Source organism: Salvelinus alpinus, chromosome 6, assembly GCF_045679555.1.
Source record: "Salvelinus alpinus chromosome 6, SLU_Salpinus.1, whole genome shotgun sequence".
NCBI lineage: Eukaryota > Metazoa > Chordata > Actinopteri > Salmoniformes > Salmonidae > Salvelinus > Salvelinus alpinus.
The window spans coordinates 77,135,420-77,152,093 of NC_092091.1; the positions used below are offsets into that span (position 1 = coordinate 77,135,420).

General features: G+C 48.6%; 1 protein-coding gene across 11 annotated transcripts in view; it reads left to right on the forward strand.

Moving 5' to 3' along the window:
- The window catches only part of ctnnd1 (catenin (cadherin-associated protein), delta 1), a 53,429-nt gene extending 37,009 nt beyond the window's left edge, over positions 1–16,420 (forward strand). For 5 of the 11 annotated variants that reach the window (XM_071408010.1, XM_071408007.1, XM_071408013.1 and 2 more), the window contains 8 exons: positions 6,266–6,393; positions 7,058–7,208; positions 7,349–7,544; positions 7,877–8,073; positions 12,699–12,746; positions 12,839–12,921; positions 13,358–13,412; positions 13,891–16,420. In XM_071408010.1, the coding sequence (XP_071264111.1) occupies positions 6,266–6,393; positions 7,058–7,208; positions 7,349–7,544; positions 7,877–8,073; positions 12,699–12,746; positions 12,839–12,921; positions 13,358–13,412; positions 13,891–13,952 (920 nt within the window). In that variant the 3' untranslated portion in view covers positions 13,953–16,420. Of the gene's footprint in view, positions 1–3,985; positions 4,012–4,745; positions 4,772–6,265; positions 6,394–7,057; positions 7,209–7,348; positions 7,545–7,876; positions 8,074–12,698; positions 12,747–12,838; positions 12,922–13,357; positions 13,453–13,890 lie in introns of all 11 variants that reach the window. The other 6 variants (XM_071408011.1, XM_071408014.1, XM_071408012.1 and 3 more) reach the window with 4 other exon arrangements.
- The last annotated feature ends 254 nt before the right edge of the window (positions 16,421–16,674 follow it).

Genomic DNA, 16,674 nt, shown 5'->3' on the forward strand with positions numbered 1-16,674 from the left:
CCGTCCAGGTTATGAGTTGTTATTCCAGACGGAGGTGGTGGGTGTCTACATGTATCTAACACCTCTCCCTCCGTGTCCGTCCAGGTTATGAGTTGTTGTTCCAGACGGAGGTGGTGCGTGTCTACATGTATCTAACACCTCTCCCTCCGTGTCCGTCCAGGTTATGAGTTGTTGTTCCAGACGGAGGTGGTACGTGTCTACATGTTTCTAACACCTCTCCCTCCGTGTCCGTCCAGGTTATGAGTTGTTGTTCCAGACGGAGGTGGTGGGTGTCTACATGTATCTAACACCTCTCCCTCCGTGTCCGTCCAGGTTATGAGTTGTTGTTCCAGCCGGAGGTGGTGCGTGTCTACATGTATCTAACACCTCTCCCTCCGTGTCCGTCCAGGTTATGAGTTGTTGTTCCAGACGGAGGTGGTACGTCTCTACATGTATCTAACACCTCTCCCTCCGTGTCCGTCCAGGTTATGAGTTGTTATTCCAGACGGAGGTGGTACGTGTCTACATGTTTCTAACACCTCTCCCTCCGTGTCCGTCCAGGTTATGAGTTGTTCCAGACGGAGGTGGTGCGTGTCTACATGTATCTAACACCTCTCCCTCCGTGTCCGTCCAGGTTATGAGTTGTTCCAGACGGAGGTGGTGCGTGTCTACATGTATCTAACACCTCTCCCTCCGTGTCCGTCCAGGTTATGAGTTGTTCCAGACGGAGGTGGTACGTGTCTACATGTTTCTAACACCTCTCCCTCCGTGTCCGTCCAGGTTATGAGTTGTTCCAGACGGAGGTGGTACGTGTCTACATGTATCTAACACCTCTCCCTCCGTGTCCGTCCAGGTTATGAGTTGTTGTTCCAGACGGAGGTGGTGCGTGTCTACATGTATCTAACACCTCTCCCTCCGTGTCCGTCCAGGTTATGAGTTGTTCCAGACGGAGGTGGTACGTGTCTACATGTTTCTAACACCTCTCCCTCCGTGTCCGTCCAGGTTATGAGTTGTTCCAGACGGAGGTGGTACGTGTCTACATGTTTCTAACACCTCTCCCTCCGTGTCCGTCCAGGTTATGAGTTGTTCCAGACGGAGGTGGTACGTGTCTACATGTATCTAACACCTCTCCCTCCGTGTCCGTCCAGGTTATGAGTTATTCCAGACGGAGGTGGTGGGTGTCTACATGTATCTAACACCTCTCCCTCCGTGTCCCTCCAGGTTATGAGTTGTTGATCCAGCCGGAGGTGGTGCCTGTCTACATGTATCTAACGCCTCTCCCTCCGTGTCCGTCCAGGTTATGAGTTGTTGTTCCAGACGGAGGTGGTGGGTGTCTTCATGTTTCTAACACCTCTCCCTCCGTGTCCGTCCAGGTTATGAGTTGTTATTCCAGACGGAGGTGGTGGGTGTCTACATGTTTCTAACACCTCTCCCTCCGTGTCCGTCCAGGTTATGAGTTGTTGTTCCAGCCGGAGGTGGTGCGTGTCTACATGTATCTAACACCTCTCCCTCCGTGTCCGTCCAGGTTATGAGTTGTTCCAGACGGAGGTGGTGGGTGTCTACATGTATCTAACACCTCTCCCTCCATGTCCGTCCAGGTTATGAGTTGTTCCAGACGGAGGTGGTGGGTGTCTACATGTATCTAACACCTCTCCCTCCATGTCCGTCCAGGTTATGAGTTGTTATTCCAGCCGGAGGTGGTGGGTGTCTACATGTTACTAACACCTCTCCCTCCATGTCCGTCCAGGTTATGAGTTGTTCCAGACGGAGGTGGTGGGTGTCTACATGTATCTAACACCTCTCCCTCCATGTCCGTCCAGGTTATGAGTTGTTCCAGACGGAGGTGGTGGGTGTCTACATGTATCTAACACCTCTCCCTCCATGTCCGTCCAGGTTATGAGTTGTTCCAGACGGAGGTGGTGGGTGTCTACATGTATCTAACACCTCTCCCTCCATGTCCGTCCAGGTTATGAGTTGTTCCAGACGGTGGTGCGTGTCTTCATGTTTCTAACACCTCTCCCTCCGTGTCCGTCCAGGTTATGAGTTGTTATTCCAGACGGAGGTGGTACGTGTCTTCATGTTTCTAACACCTCTCCCTCCGTGTCCGTCCAGGTTATGAGTTGTTGTTCCAGACGGAGGTGGTGCGTGTCTACATGTATCTAACACCTCTCCCTCCATGTCCGTCCAGGTTATGAGTTGTTCCAGCCGGAGGTGGTGGGTGTCTACATGTTTCTAACACCTCTCCCTCCGTGTCCGTCCAGGTTATGAGTTGTTGTTCCAGCCGGAGGTGGTGCGTGTCTACATGTTTCTAACACCTCTCCCTCCATGTCCGTCCAGGTTATGAGTTGTTGTTCCAGACGGAGGTGGTGCGTGTCTTCATGTTTCTAACACCTCTCCCTCCGTGTCCGTCCAGGTTATGAGTTGTTATTCCAGACGGAGGTGGTACGTGTCTACATGTATCTAACACCTCTCCCTCCGTGTCCGTCCAGGTTATGAGTTGTTGTTCCAGACGGAGGTGGTGCGTGTCTACATGTTACTAACACCTCTCCCTCCGTGTCCGTCCAGGTTATGAGTTGTTGTTCCAGACGGAGGTGGTACGTGTCTACATGTATCTAACACCTCTCCCTCCGTGTCCGTCCAGGTTATGAGTTGTTATTCCAGACGGAGGTGGTACGTGTCTACATGTATCTAACACCTCTCCCTCCGTGTCCGTCCAGGTTATGAGTTGTTGTTCCAGACGGAGGTGGTGCGTGTCTACATGTTTCTAACACCTCTCCCTCCGTGTCCGTCCAGGTTATGAGTTGTTATTCCAGACGGAGGTGGTGGGTGTCTACATGTTTCTAACACCTCTCCCTCCGTGTCCGTCCAGGTTATGAGTTGTTGTTCCAGACGGAGGTGGTGGGTGTCTACATGTTTCTAACACCTCTCCCTCCGTGTCCGTCCAGGTTATGAGTTGTTGTTCCAGCCGGAGGTGGTGCGTGTCTACATGTATCTAACACCTCTCCCTCCGTGTCCGTCCAGGTTATGAGTTGTTGTTCCAGACGGAGGTGGTACGTCTCTACATGTTTCTAACACCTCTCCCTCCGTGTCCGTCCAGGTTATGAGTTGTTGTTCCAGCCGGAGGTGGTGCGTGTCTACATGTATCTAACACCTCTCCCTCCGTGTCCGTCCAGGTTATGAGTTGTTGTTCCAGACGGAGGTGGTACGTCTCTACATGTTTCTAACACCTCTCCCTCCGTGTCCGTCCAGGTTATGAGTTGTTCCAGACGGAGGTGGTGCGTGTCTTCATGTTTCTAACACCTCTCCCTCCGTGTCCGTCCAGGTTATGAGTTGTTATTCCAGACGGAGGTGGTGGGTGTCTACATGTTTCTAACACCTCTCCCTCCGTGTCCGTCCAGGTTATGAGTTGTTGTTCCAGACGGAGGTGGTGCGTGTCTTCATGTTACTAACACCTCTCCCTCCGTGTCCGTCCAGGTTATGAGTTGTTATTCCAGACGGAGGTGGTGCGTGTCTACATGTTACTAACACCTCTCCCTCCGTGTCCGTCCAGGTTATGAGTTGTTATTCCAGACGGAGGTGGTGGGTGTCTACATGTTTCTAACACCTCTCCCTCCGTGTCCGTCCAGGTTATGAGTTGTTATTCCAGACGGAGGTGGTGCGTGTCTACATGTATCTAACACCTCTCCCTCCGTGTCCGTCCAGGTTATGAGTTGTTGTTCCAGACGGAGGTGGTGGGTGTCTACATGTATCTAACACCTCTCCCTCCGTGTCCGTCCAGGTTATGAGTTGTTGTTCCAGACGGAGGTGGTACGTCTCTACATGTTTCTAACACCTCTCCCTCCGTGTCCGTCCAGGTTATGAGTTGTTGTTCCAGACGGAGGTGGTACGTCTCTACATGTTTCTAACACCTCTCCCTCCGTGTCCGTCCAGGTTATGAGTTGTTATTCCAGACGGAGGTGGTGCGTGTCTTCATGTTTCTAACACCTCTCCCTCCGTGTCCGTCCAGGTTATGAGTTGTTATTCCAGCCGGAGGTGGTGGGTGTCTACATGTTACTAACACCTCTCCCTCCGTGTCCGTCCAGGTTATGAGTTGTTATTCCAGACGGAGGTGGTACGTGTCTACATGTTTCTAACACCTCTCCCTCCGTGTCCGTCCAGGTTATGAGTTGTTATTCCAGACGGAGGTGGTGCGTGTCTACATGTATCTAACACCTCTCCCTCCGTGTCCGTCCAGGTTATGAGTTGTTATTCCAGACGGAGGTGGTGGGTGTCTACATGTATCTAACACCTCTCCCTCCGTGTCCGTCCAGGTTATGAGTTGTTATTCCAGACGGAGGTGGTGGGTGTCTACATGTATCTAACACCTCTCCCTCCGTGTCCGTCCAGGTTATGAGTTGTTATTCCAGACGGAGGTGGTGGGTGTCTACATGTTTCTAACACCTCTCCCTCCGTGTCCGTCCAGGTTATGAGTTGTTGTTCCAGCCGGAGGTGGTGCGTGTCTACATGTTACTAACACCTCTCCCTCCGTGTCCGTCCAGGTTATGAGTTGTTATTCCAGACGGAGGTGGTACGTCTCTACATGTTTCTAACACCTCTCCCTCCGTGTCCGTCCAGGTTATGAGTTGTTGTTCCAGACGGAGGTGGTGCGTGTCTTCATGTTACTAACACCTCTCCCTCCGTGTCCGTCCAGGTTATGAGTTGTTATTCCAGACGGAGGTGGTGGGTGTCTACATGTTTCTAACACCTCTCCCTCCGTGTCCGTCCAGGTTATGAGTTGTTATTCCAGCCGGAGGTGGTGCGTGTCTTCATGTTTCTAACACCTCTCCCTCCGTGTCCGTCCAGGTTATGAGTTGTTGTTCCAGACGGAGGTGGTGCGTGTCTACATGTATCTAACACCTCTCCCTCCGTGTCCGTCCAGGTTATGAGTTGTTGTTCCAGACGGAGGTGGTGGGTGTCTACATGTTTCTAACACCTCTCCCTCCGTGTCCGTCCAGGTTATGAGTTGTTATTCCAGACGGAGGTGGTGCGTGTCTTCATGTTTCTAACACCTCTCCCTCCGTGTCCGTCCAGGTTATGAGTTGTTATTCCAGACGGAGGTGGTGCGTGTCTACATGTATCTAACACCTCTCCCTCCGTGTCCGTCCAGGTTATGAGTTGTTATTCCAGACGGAGGTGGTGCGTGTCTACATGTCTCTAACACCTCTCCCTCCGTGTCCGTCCAGGTTATGAGTTGTTATTCCAGACGGAGGTGGTGCGTGTCTACATGTATCTAACACCTCTCCCTCCGTGTCCGTCCAGGTTATGAGTTGTTATTCCAGACGGAGGTGGTGCGTGTCTACATGTTACTAACACCTCTCCCTCCGTGTCCGTCCAGGTTATGAGTTGTTGTTCCAGCCGGAGGTGGTACGTCTCTACATGTTTCTAACACCTCTCCCTCCGTGTCCGTCCAGGTTATGAGTTGTTGTTCCAGACGGAGGTGGTACGTGTCTACATGTTTCTAACACCTCTCCCTCCGTGTCCGTCCAGGTTATGAGTTGTTATTCCAGACGGAGGTGGTGGGTGTCTACATGTATCTAACACCTCTCCCTCCGTGTCCGTCCAGGTTATGAGTTGTTGTTCCAGACGGAGGTGGTGCGTGTCTTCATGTTTCTAACACCTCTCCCTCCGTGTCCGTCCAGGTTATGAGTTGTTATTCCAGACGGAGGTGGTGCGTGTCTACATGTTTCTAACACCTCTCCCTCCGTGTCCGTCCAGGTTATGAGTTGTTATTCCAGACGGAGGTGGTGCGTGTCTTCATGTTTCTAACACCTCTCCCTCCGTGTCCGTCCAGGTTATGAGTTGTTGTTCCAGACGGAGGTGGTGCGTGTCTACATGTATCTAACACCTCTCCCTCCGTGTCCGTCCAGGTTATGAGTTGTTATTCCAGACGGAGGTGGTGCGTGTCTACATGTATCTAACACCTCTCCCTCCATGTCCGTCCAGGTTATGAGTTGTTATTCCAGACGGAGGTGGTGCGTGTCTACATGTATCTAACACCTCTCCCTCCGTGTCCGTCCAGGTTATGAGTTGTTGTTCCAGACGGAGGTGGTGCGTGTCTACATGTATCTAACACCTCTCCCTCCGTGTCCGTCCAGGTTATGAGTTGTTATTCCAGACGGAGGTGGTGCGTGTCTACATGTATCTAACACCTCTCCCTCCGTGTCCGTCCAGGTTATGAGTTGTTGTTCCAGACGGAGGTGGTGCGTGTCTACATGTTTCTAACACCTCTCCCTCCGTGTCCGTCCAGGTTATGAGTTGTTGTTCCAGCCGGAGGTGGTGCGTGTCTACACCTCTCTGCTGAAGGAGAGTAAGAACCCCACCGTGCTGGAAGCCTCCGCCGGAGCCGTGCAGAACCTGTGTGCCGGACGCTGGACCGTGAGTCAACCACACCACCACACACCTTGAGACACCACGGCCTGTTAGTTTAACACAACCACCACCAGGCCCAACACCACCACACACTTTGAGACACCACAGCTGTTAGTTTAACACAACCACCACCAGGCCCAGCACCACCACACACCTTGAGACACCACGGCCTGTTAGTTTAACACAACCACCACCAGGCCCAACACCACCACACACCTTGAGACACCACGGCCTGTTAGTTTAACACAACCACCACCAGGCCCAACACCACCACACACCTTGAGACACCACGGCCTGTTAGTTTAATACAACCACCACCAGGCCCAGCACCACCACACACCTTGAGACACCACGGCCTGTTAGTTTAACACAACCACCACCAGGCCCAACACCACCACACACCTTGAGACACCACGGCCTGTTAGTTTAACACAACCACCACCAGGTCCACACATCCGTTTCAGCCTCCTTACTTGACCTCTAACAGAACCCTTTACACCTGGACCGTAAGTCAACCACAGTAGAATCACAAACTCCACCTCCAACCAAGACACCACCTTTCTAGACCCTTATTAAACCACAGTCTAGTACTCAAAACAGTCTGTCCACTTCCTGAACACAGATACACTAGAATAATCATTGATCTGTATGTATTCCCTCTGTGTCTCAGTATGGGCGGTATATCCGTGCGTTGTTGCGTCAGGAGAAGGGACTTCCCATGATGACAGAGCTGTTGGCCCATGGGAACGACCGGGTGGTCAGGGCCATGTCTGGAGCTCTGAGGAACCTGGCTATCGACGCTCGCAACAGAGACCTGCTCGGTTAGTACTGTTTCTGTGGAACCTTTTTTTCTCTCCCTATTTCTCTCGCTCTCCCTCTCTTTCTCCCTCTCTCCCTCTCTTTGAGCCAACCTGTGTTATTAAATACTATAGCTATATATCTCTAACTCTTGTCTCTGTAGGTAAACATGCAGTTCCCCACCTGGTATCCAACCTGCCTGGTGGGGGTCAGAGCCAGCCTGTGAGGGCTCTGTCAGAGGAGACGGTGGTGTCTGTACTGAGCACCCTTCATGAGGTACTGGGCTCCAGCCTGGACGCTGCCAAGATCCTCAGAGCCTCGCAGGGCATCGAGAGACTGGTGCTCATCAATAAGGACGGGTAAGCTGGTGTGTGTGTGTGACCAATAGAGGTGCATGTGTCTCTATCCATCAGTAAGGATGATGTAGAACAGGAGTGTCAAACTCAATCTCTGGTGGGCTGAGGGTCTGCAGGGTTTCTCCCTTTGATCAATTAGACACTAATTGAAAGGAAATACCAAAAACCAAAAGAGCCACGTCCCTCCAGAGATGTAGTTGACCTCCACCCGGGGTGGACTGGGGGGGGGGGGGGTTGACCTCCACCCGGGGTGGACTGTGGTGGTGTAGTTGAATCACCTCTTTCTGTTTGATGCTGTTTCTCTTTCTGAGTCCTCTAGTTCTCTCTCCTGATAGGAACCGGTCAGAGCGAGAGGTGCGTGGTGCAGGCCTGATACTACAGTTAGTTTGGGGCTATAAGGAGTTGAGGAAGACCCTGGAGAAGGATGGCTGGAAGAAGACAGACTTCATGGTGAACCTCAACCCGCCTAACAGCACCCAGCCCCGGGTCAACGGAGGATATGAAGACAGTACGCTGCCGCTCATAGACAGGGGTGAGACAGACAATAACATCTAGCTAAATCAAATTTTATTTGTCACATACACATGGTTAGCAGATGTTAATGCGAGTGTAGCGAAATGCTTGTGCTTCTAGTTCCGACAATGCAGTAATAACCGACGAGTAATCTAACCTAACAATTTCACAACAACTACCTTATACACACAGTGTAAAGGAATGAAGAATATGTACATACAAATATATGAATGAGTGATGGTACAGAACGGCATAGGCACGATGCAGTAGATTGTATCGAGTACAGTATATACAGTGGGGAGAACAAGTATTTGATACACTGACGATTTTGCAGGTTTTCCTACTTACAAAGCATGTAGAGGTCTGTAATTTTTATAGGTACACTTCAACTGTGAGAGACGGAATCTAAAACAAAAATCCAGAAAATCACATTGTATGATTTTTAAGTAATTAATTTGCATTTTATTGCATGACATAACTATTTGATCACCTACCAACCAGTAAGAATTCCGGCTCTCACAGACCTGTTAGTTTTTCTTCGTGTTCTCCACTGCACCTGTTTGAACTCGTTACCTGTATAAAAGACACCTGTCCACACACTCAATCAAACAGACTCCAACCTTTCCACAATGGCCAAGACCAGAGAGCTGTGTAAGGACATCGGGGATAGAATTGTAGACCTGCACAAGGCTGGGATGGGCTACAGGACAATAGGCAAGCAGCTTGGTGAGAAGGCAACAACTGTTGGCGCAATTATTAGAAAATGGAAGAAGTTCAAGATGACGGTCAATCACCCTCGGTCTGAGGCTCCATGAAAGATCTCACCTCGTGGGGCATCAATGATAATGAGGAAGGTGAGGGATCAGCCCAGAACTACACGGCAGGACCTGGTCAATGACCTGAAGAGAGCTGGGACCACAGTCTCAAAGAAAACCATTAGTAACACACTACGCCGTCATGGATTAAAATCCTGCAGCGCACGCAAGGTCCCCCTGCTCAAGCCAGCGCATGTCCAGGCCCGTCTGAAGTTTGCTAATGACCATCTGGATGATCCAGAGGAGGAATGGGAGAAGGTCATGTGGTCTAATGAGACAAAAATAGAGCTTTTTGGTCTAAACTCCACTCGCCGTGTTTGGAGGAAGAAGAAGGATGAGTACAACCCCAAGAACACCATCCCAACCGTGAAGCATGGAGGTGGAAACATCATTCTTTGGGGATGCTTTTCTGCAAAGAGGACAGGACGACTGCACCGTATTGAGGGGAGGATGGATGGGGCCATGTATCGCGAGATCTTGGCCAACAACCTCCTTCCCTCAGTAAGAGCATTGAAGATGGGTCGTGGCTGGGTCTTCCAGCATGACAACGACCCGAAACACACAGCCAGGGCAACTAAGGAGTGGCTCCGTAAGAAGCATCTCAAGGTCCTGGAGTGGCCTCGCCAGTCTCCAGACCTGAACCCAATAGAAAATCTTTGGAGGGAGCTGAAAGTCCGTATTGCCCAGCGACAGCCCCGAAACCTGAAGGATCTGGAGAAGGTCTGTATGGAGGAGTGGGCCAAAATCCCTGCTGCAGTGTGTGCAAACCTGGTCAAGAACTACAGGAAACGTATTATCACTGTAATTGCAAACAAAGGTTTCTGTACCAAATATTAAGTTCTGCTTTTCTGATGTATCAAATACTTATGTCATGCAATAAAATGCAAATCGATTACTTAAAAATCATACAATGTGATTTTCAGGTTTTTTGCTTTAGATTCCGTCTCTCACAGTTGAAGTGTACCTATGATAAAAAATTACAGACCTCTACATGCTTTGTAAGTAGGAAACACTGTCGATTTTGCAGGTTATCAAATACTTGTTCTCCCCACTGTACATATGAGATGAGTAATGTAGGGTATGTAAACATATAAAAGTGGCATTGTTTAAAGTGGCTAGTGATACATTTTTTACATCAATTGTTACATTATTAAAGTGGCTGGAGTTGAGTCAGTATGTTGGCAGCAGCCACTCAATGTTAGTGGTGGCTGTTTAACAGTCAGATGGCCTTGAGATAGAAGCTATTTTTCAGTCTCTCGGTCCCTGCTTTGATGCACCTGTACTGACCTCGCCTTCTGGATGATAGCGGGGTGAACAGGCAGTGGCTCGGGTGGTTGTTGTCCTTGATGATCTTTATGGCCTTCCTGTGACATCGGGTGGTGTAGGTGTCCTGGAGGGCAGGTAGTTTGCCCCCGGTGATGCGTTGTGCAGACCTCACTACCCTCTGGAGAGCCTTACGGTTGTGGGCGGAGCAGTTGCCGTACCAGGCGGTGATACAGCCCGACAGGATGCTCTCGAATGTGCATCTGTAGAAGTTTGAGTGCTTTTGGTGACAAGTCGAATTTCTTCAGCCTCCTGAGGTTGAAGAGGCGCTGCTGCGCCTTCTTCACCACGCTGTCTGTGTGGGTGGACCATTTCAGTTTGTCCGGGATGTGTACACCGAGGAACTTAAAACTCTCCACCCTCTCCACTACTGTCCCGTCGATGTGGATAGGGGAGTGCTCCCTCTGCTGTTTCCTGAAGTCCACGATCATCTCCTTTGTTTTGTTGACATTGAATGTGAGGTTATTTTCTTGACACCATACTCCGAGGGCCCTCACCTCCTCCCTGTAGGCCGTCTCGTCGTTGTTGGTAATCAAGCCTACCACTGTAGTGTCGTCTGCAAACTTGATGATTGAGTTGGAGGCGTGCGTGGGTGAACAGGGAGTACAGGAGAGGGCTCAGAACGCACCCTTGTGGGGCCCCAGTGTTGAGGATCAGCGGGGTGGAGATGTTGTTACCTACCCTCACCACCTGGGGGGCGGCCCGTCAGGAAGTCCAGTTGCCAGTTGCACAGGGCGGGGTCGAGATCCAGGGTCTCGAGCTTGATGACGAGTTTGGAGGGTATTATGGTGTTAAATGCTGAGCTGTAGTCGATGAACAGCATTCTCACATAGGTATTCCTCTTGTCCAGATGGTTTAGGGCAGTGTGCACTGTGGTTGCAATTGCGTCGTCTGTGGACCTATTGGGGCGGTAAGCAAATTGGAGTGGGTCTAGTGCGTCAGGTAGGGTGGAGGTGAAATGATCCTTGACTAATCTCTCAAAGCACTTCATGATGACGGAAGTGAGTGCTACGGGGCGGTAGTCGTTTAGCTCAGTTACCTTAGCTTTCTTGGGAACAGGGACAATGGTGGCCCTCTTGAAGCATGTGGGAACAGCAGACTGGGATAAGGATTGATTGAATATGTCCGTGAACACACCAGCCAGCTGGTCTGCGCATGCTCTGAGGACGCGGCTGGGGATGCCGTCTGGGCCAGCAGCCTTGCGAGGGTTAACACGTTTACACGATGGCTGCAGTGAAGGAGAGTCCGCAGGTTTTGGTAGCGGGCCGTGTCAGTGGCACTGTATTGTCCTCAAAGCGGGCAAAGAAGTTGTTTTGTCTGACTGGGAGCGAGACATCCTGGTCCGCGACGGGGCTGGTTTTCTTTTTGTAATCCGTGATTGGCTGTAGACCCTGCCACATACCTCTTGTGTCTGAACCGTTGAATTGCGACTCTACTTTGTCTCTATACTGACGCTTAGCTTGTTTGATTTCTTTGCGGAGGGAATAGCTACACTGTTTGTATTCGGTCATGTTTCCGATCGCCTTGCCATGATTAAAAGCAGTGGTTCGCGCTAATGCTGCCATCAATCCACGGTTTCTGGTTTGGGAATGTTTTAATAGTCGCAGTGGGTACGACATCGCCGATGAACTTGCTAATAAACTCGCTCACCGAATCAGCGTATTCGTCAATGTTATTGTTTGACGCAATGCAGAACATATCCCAGTCCACGTGATCGAAGCAATCTTGAAGAGTGGAATCAGATTGGTCGGACCAGCGTTGAACAGACCTGAGCGCGGGAGCTTCCTGTTTTAGTTTCTGTCTGTAGGCGGGGAGCAACAAAATGGAGTCGTGGTCAGCTTTTCCGAAAGGAGGGCGGGGGAGGGCCTTATATACGTCGCAGAAGTTAGAATAACAATGATCCAGGGTCACTACACACACACACACACACACTGAGGTCTTCACAGGTCTACCCCAATATCTGTGACCCGACCCGATTTTGGACTCCGGAACTAAGTGTCTGAGTCCAAAATTGTCCCTGGGGTCTGGGTTGGATCCATGTTTGATTGCCACGGGTCTCTGGTCTATGTAACTACAGCTGATGGACCGGACCCAACCATGGCTCTGGATAGCCTATAGCGGTTGTATTCAGTGGTTTTCTGTGGGACCCCATTTCCCCCCCCCCCCCCCCCAGAATTTCTCACAACCCACACCCCACCACAAATCTAATGACGCAACCCTGACATTTTGTCCATTTCGATTTTGACGTCAACCTTTTAATCATGACATTTTCATCTATCTGATAAATACATTTACTCAATAAAATTATAACATTTCTCAAAAGAGTTTGTATGTTCTCCCAATCTGTACTCGTAATTAAAACCAAAAAAGCTGTATTTGTTTATGTGGGGACCCCAGTCACCTCACTACAATCCCTGACCACTGGCCTATAACTACACACTATAACCTACACACTATAACCTACACACTAGCTGTCTCTCATCCTGTGACTGTGTTTGTTTGTCAGGAGGAGGAGACAAGAGAGACATGATTCCACTAAATGATATGGGACCAGGTATGTCTGTACACACAAACACGCCTATACACACACACACACACACACACGCCTACACACACAGTTGTTAACAGGCCTTGGCTGTCTTCCAGATGCCTACTCCACACTGGACCAGAGGGGGAGGAAGAACACTCTGGACGGAACACTCAAGCCTGCTGACAAAGACACAGCACAGGTACACACACACACACACAGAGAGCATGTTCTCGCATGTCTCACTAAATACTGTGGCTAGCTTCTTTTCTCACAAACGATTTCTCACTTAACTTCTGACACTAACCCTCTCTCTCTTCCCCGCTCTCTCTCTTGTCCCCCCTCTCTCTCTCGCCCCCCCCTCTCTCTCTCGTCCCCCCTCTCTCTCTCTCGTCCCCCCTCTCTCTCTCTCGTCCCCCCTCTCTCTCTCTCGTCCCCCCTCTCATCTGATTCTTCTGGTTTTCATATTGTTCGTTCTGAACACACCCTTCTCTCTTTCTCTTTTTTCTCTCTCTGCTTCAACCCACCACCTTTCTTCCCTCTTCTCCCTCCCCTTTTCTCTCTCCTGTCTTCCTTACCACCCTTCTTCTCCCCCTCCTCCCCATTCTTTCTCCCCCCTTCTCTCTTCCCCCTCTCAGGGAGGGCTGTATGAGGAGAGGCGGGACTCTGTTCCTCTCATGGACTCTTATGACGGTTAGGCCACACCCCCTCACACACTGCATGTGAGCGCATGGTATGTGTGTCCACCGACTGAACACCTGCCTCTCTCACTAAACCGCATGGCCTAACTAACCTCTCTCTGTGTGTCCCCCCCATTGTATTGGTGTTTGTTTCTTGCTCCCTCTGCTGGTGATTTTGTATATTTGATGTAGTATGTTGTTGATCTTGTGTCTTGATGTTCGTTTCGTTTGTTTCATGTCTGTATACATCTGGAATTCTGTCTTGTGTGTGTTTGATCTCTTTTCAAGCATCTGTGTGTGTTCATGTTGTCTGTGTGCCTCATGTATTGATTGGTAATGTTTAGGCTGTGACCGATATTGTCTTCACTAGCAGGCTCTGTGTCCTCTCAATCCTCTAAGTTTATACGGCTGGTTTATGAGTTGCACTAGTACAACAAATATTGCACATGGTAGTAACCCTTCACTCTGTCTCTGTCCTGGTCTTCCCACAGAGAAACTGATAGTGTGCATCACTAGAAGAGAGCAGCCTCTACCGGCCTACTGCCCCTGCTGAACCTCTGGATACTCACTGAGGGACCACTGACTCCACTAGGACTGGACTCTCTCCTTCTGCGTCTCTTTTCTTTCTCTCTTTTTCCTGTCTTCTCTATCTCCCAATTTCTTCATCTTCTTTCCCTCTTATCTCTCTCGGGTTCTGTGACATAAGCCACTTGCATGTCCTTCAGCCTTCCTCACCTCCCTATCTCTCTCCCTCCCTATCTCTCTCTCATTCCTCTATTTAGACTGTGACTTTTAGCCACTAAAGGAACACTATGGACTCCTGACATCCTCCTGACATCCCTCTTCTAGCTGTCGACACTACTATGACATAACACCACTTCTAATTTAGTAACTCCTCCCACCACAGTGACACACTAACCCCCAACACTACACTCGCTCCTCCCACCACAATAGGGACAGTTGTGACTTCATCTGGGAACTGGGAACGTTCACCACCACAGTAGCAAAGCTAATCAAAAGGGAAGTGTTGGAATGGGATTCAAACTGTAACTGAACTTAAACTGACAAACCCCCTTTTTTACTGGAATGGTTAAAACTGCATTTCTAGAAGTAATTGTGAAGATTTCCAGTCAACGTTTTTTTCCCTTGTGATAACTAATTACCACTAAACTTCTGTTTCCCAACAAAGAATCAATGTTTGTTGATCTACCGCCGGCGTTGCTTTCGTCTGTTTGAAGTGTGATTGCTGAGTTGTGGTTCTGACTACAGTGATGAACACGTGCCAAACTACACACCACTATTGCACTAACTTTCTACTACAGAGTATTTCTGAACACTACTTCTCTTCTCAGAGCCACATCTGTTGTGATGTTATAGTGTATATGACATCATTGGGTGATGTCAGACGGGCAGTGTTGTGGCAAAGTATTGTGGGAAAGTAAGTAGCTTGACGACCACTTTAACATTTTACACATGGGTCTTGCGTCACAGAACATTCTTGATAGTCTGTTCTGCAGAGTATATTTCTATGATTTTCAGCCGTGTATAATAGACCAGTGAACCGTTTTGGCTCTATTCAATACATTTCTATCTGTGGGGCTCTTTAGCATCATTGTTATACCCCCTTTCTCAACTCCCTCTGGTTCTAATGGTTCTCCTGAAGCTATGGGAGAAACCACAGATTTGATTGTTGATCCAGTAGGTGCATTTCTTTCAATCTGCAAGTCTATATATATATGAATGTGTAAATATGTGATCGCCTTCAACTACGTCTGTGTGGCTATTGGCTAACTGGAGTGCCTCGTTCGTTGATTGGTCTAATGGGGGGAGGGGGTTGGTGTTTTTAAGGTGGGATGGGGGTTTGCCCTGGGGATATCATTCACTAGCAGCTACATTCCAGAACATTGCATCCAAATGGAATGTATAGAACAGTTTTTTTGTGTGTTCCGCATAATAACACAATGGAATGTATAGAGTTGATATGATTGATGCTCTGCATATGGAACAGAGAGAACCATTCTAGTGCCATACATTCCACGTCAGACTGGAGTGTGCCAGCCTACTGAACCTACGCCTGGGTGTCCATCTACCCTGCTGGACTGGCTGGTGTCCATGGAGACCTCAGAACACTAAGAGGGGAGAGGACACATTTAGCTGGTTTTCCCCCAGACAGAGTTCCTTTAGTACCGTAGACGGCATTATTATTCTCAGTGCAGAGTAAGATGTAGATATTTTTTCAGTAGATTAAAGCACTAGGGGTTAAAGCGTTTCTTGGTTCCTTTGATTATTTTCATGCCAATCCAACACTACAAATGGTCAGTCTCAGAAAAATGTAAATGAGTTGCCTTGTAACCAGATATAGTCCTAGAATGAGATGATCTAGAACCGATACAGGAAATAATGTGGGAGTGGAATCCAATGGGAAATTGGGACTAAAGAGGGGCGGAGCATAACATTTGCAAGATTGTTATGAGTGCAAAGACCAGATTTTGATTCTAGTTGCTATTTAAAAAAAGCAAATTTAACTATATATACACAAGATAAATATTTGTTAATTTGAATGGTTTTATGTATTTTTCTTTTCTTAAAAATATTTTATGATTTGGGTTTATTCGTCTTGCAGGTAATTGTGGGTGAACGCATATGCAATCGGGTTTATTTTTTAATTGAGAAACATTTATGGTTTATATATTTTAATTAAAGATAAAACAAGAAAAACACAATGTAAAATCAATTTTGCATTCCAAATGGTCCCCTATTCCCAATATAGTACACTACTAAATGGCCTGATATGGCTCTGGGTGAAAGTAGTTAACTATATAGGGGGCCTTTTAGGAGACAGTCCAACTCTCAATTTCTGTCATCAGTTTATTATTGGAACGCTGATCTAAAATGTGATTCTGAATGAAAACCTTAATCTCTTCTATGCCTTGGCTCTTAATGTTGCACATTTCTCTCATGAATGGAATATGTAACAAGCAATACTGTTTATAATAAAATAAAGTGCATTTTTCAATACTGGCCTTGACTTTTTCTCTCTAGCTCTGTGTGTGATTTGAGAAATACATGTGTTATAGTAAATGTTAGTAGTTCTCGCTGTACAGTTGTACTCTTCATAAACAAACATCAGTCATCATACGGTGTCATGCAGTGTTGAGACGCTGAAATCAATGGTTGAAGTAACACACGCCTCTGATTGGCTAAAGTCAAGAGAATACTTTTCAACATTGAATTGAAGATTTCAACAGGTTTGCACTTGATCAGATCAAATGGCT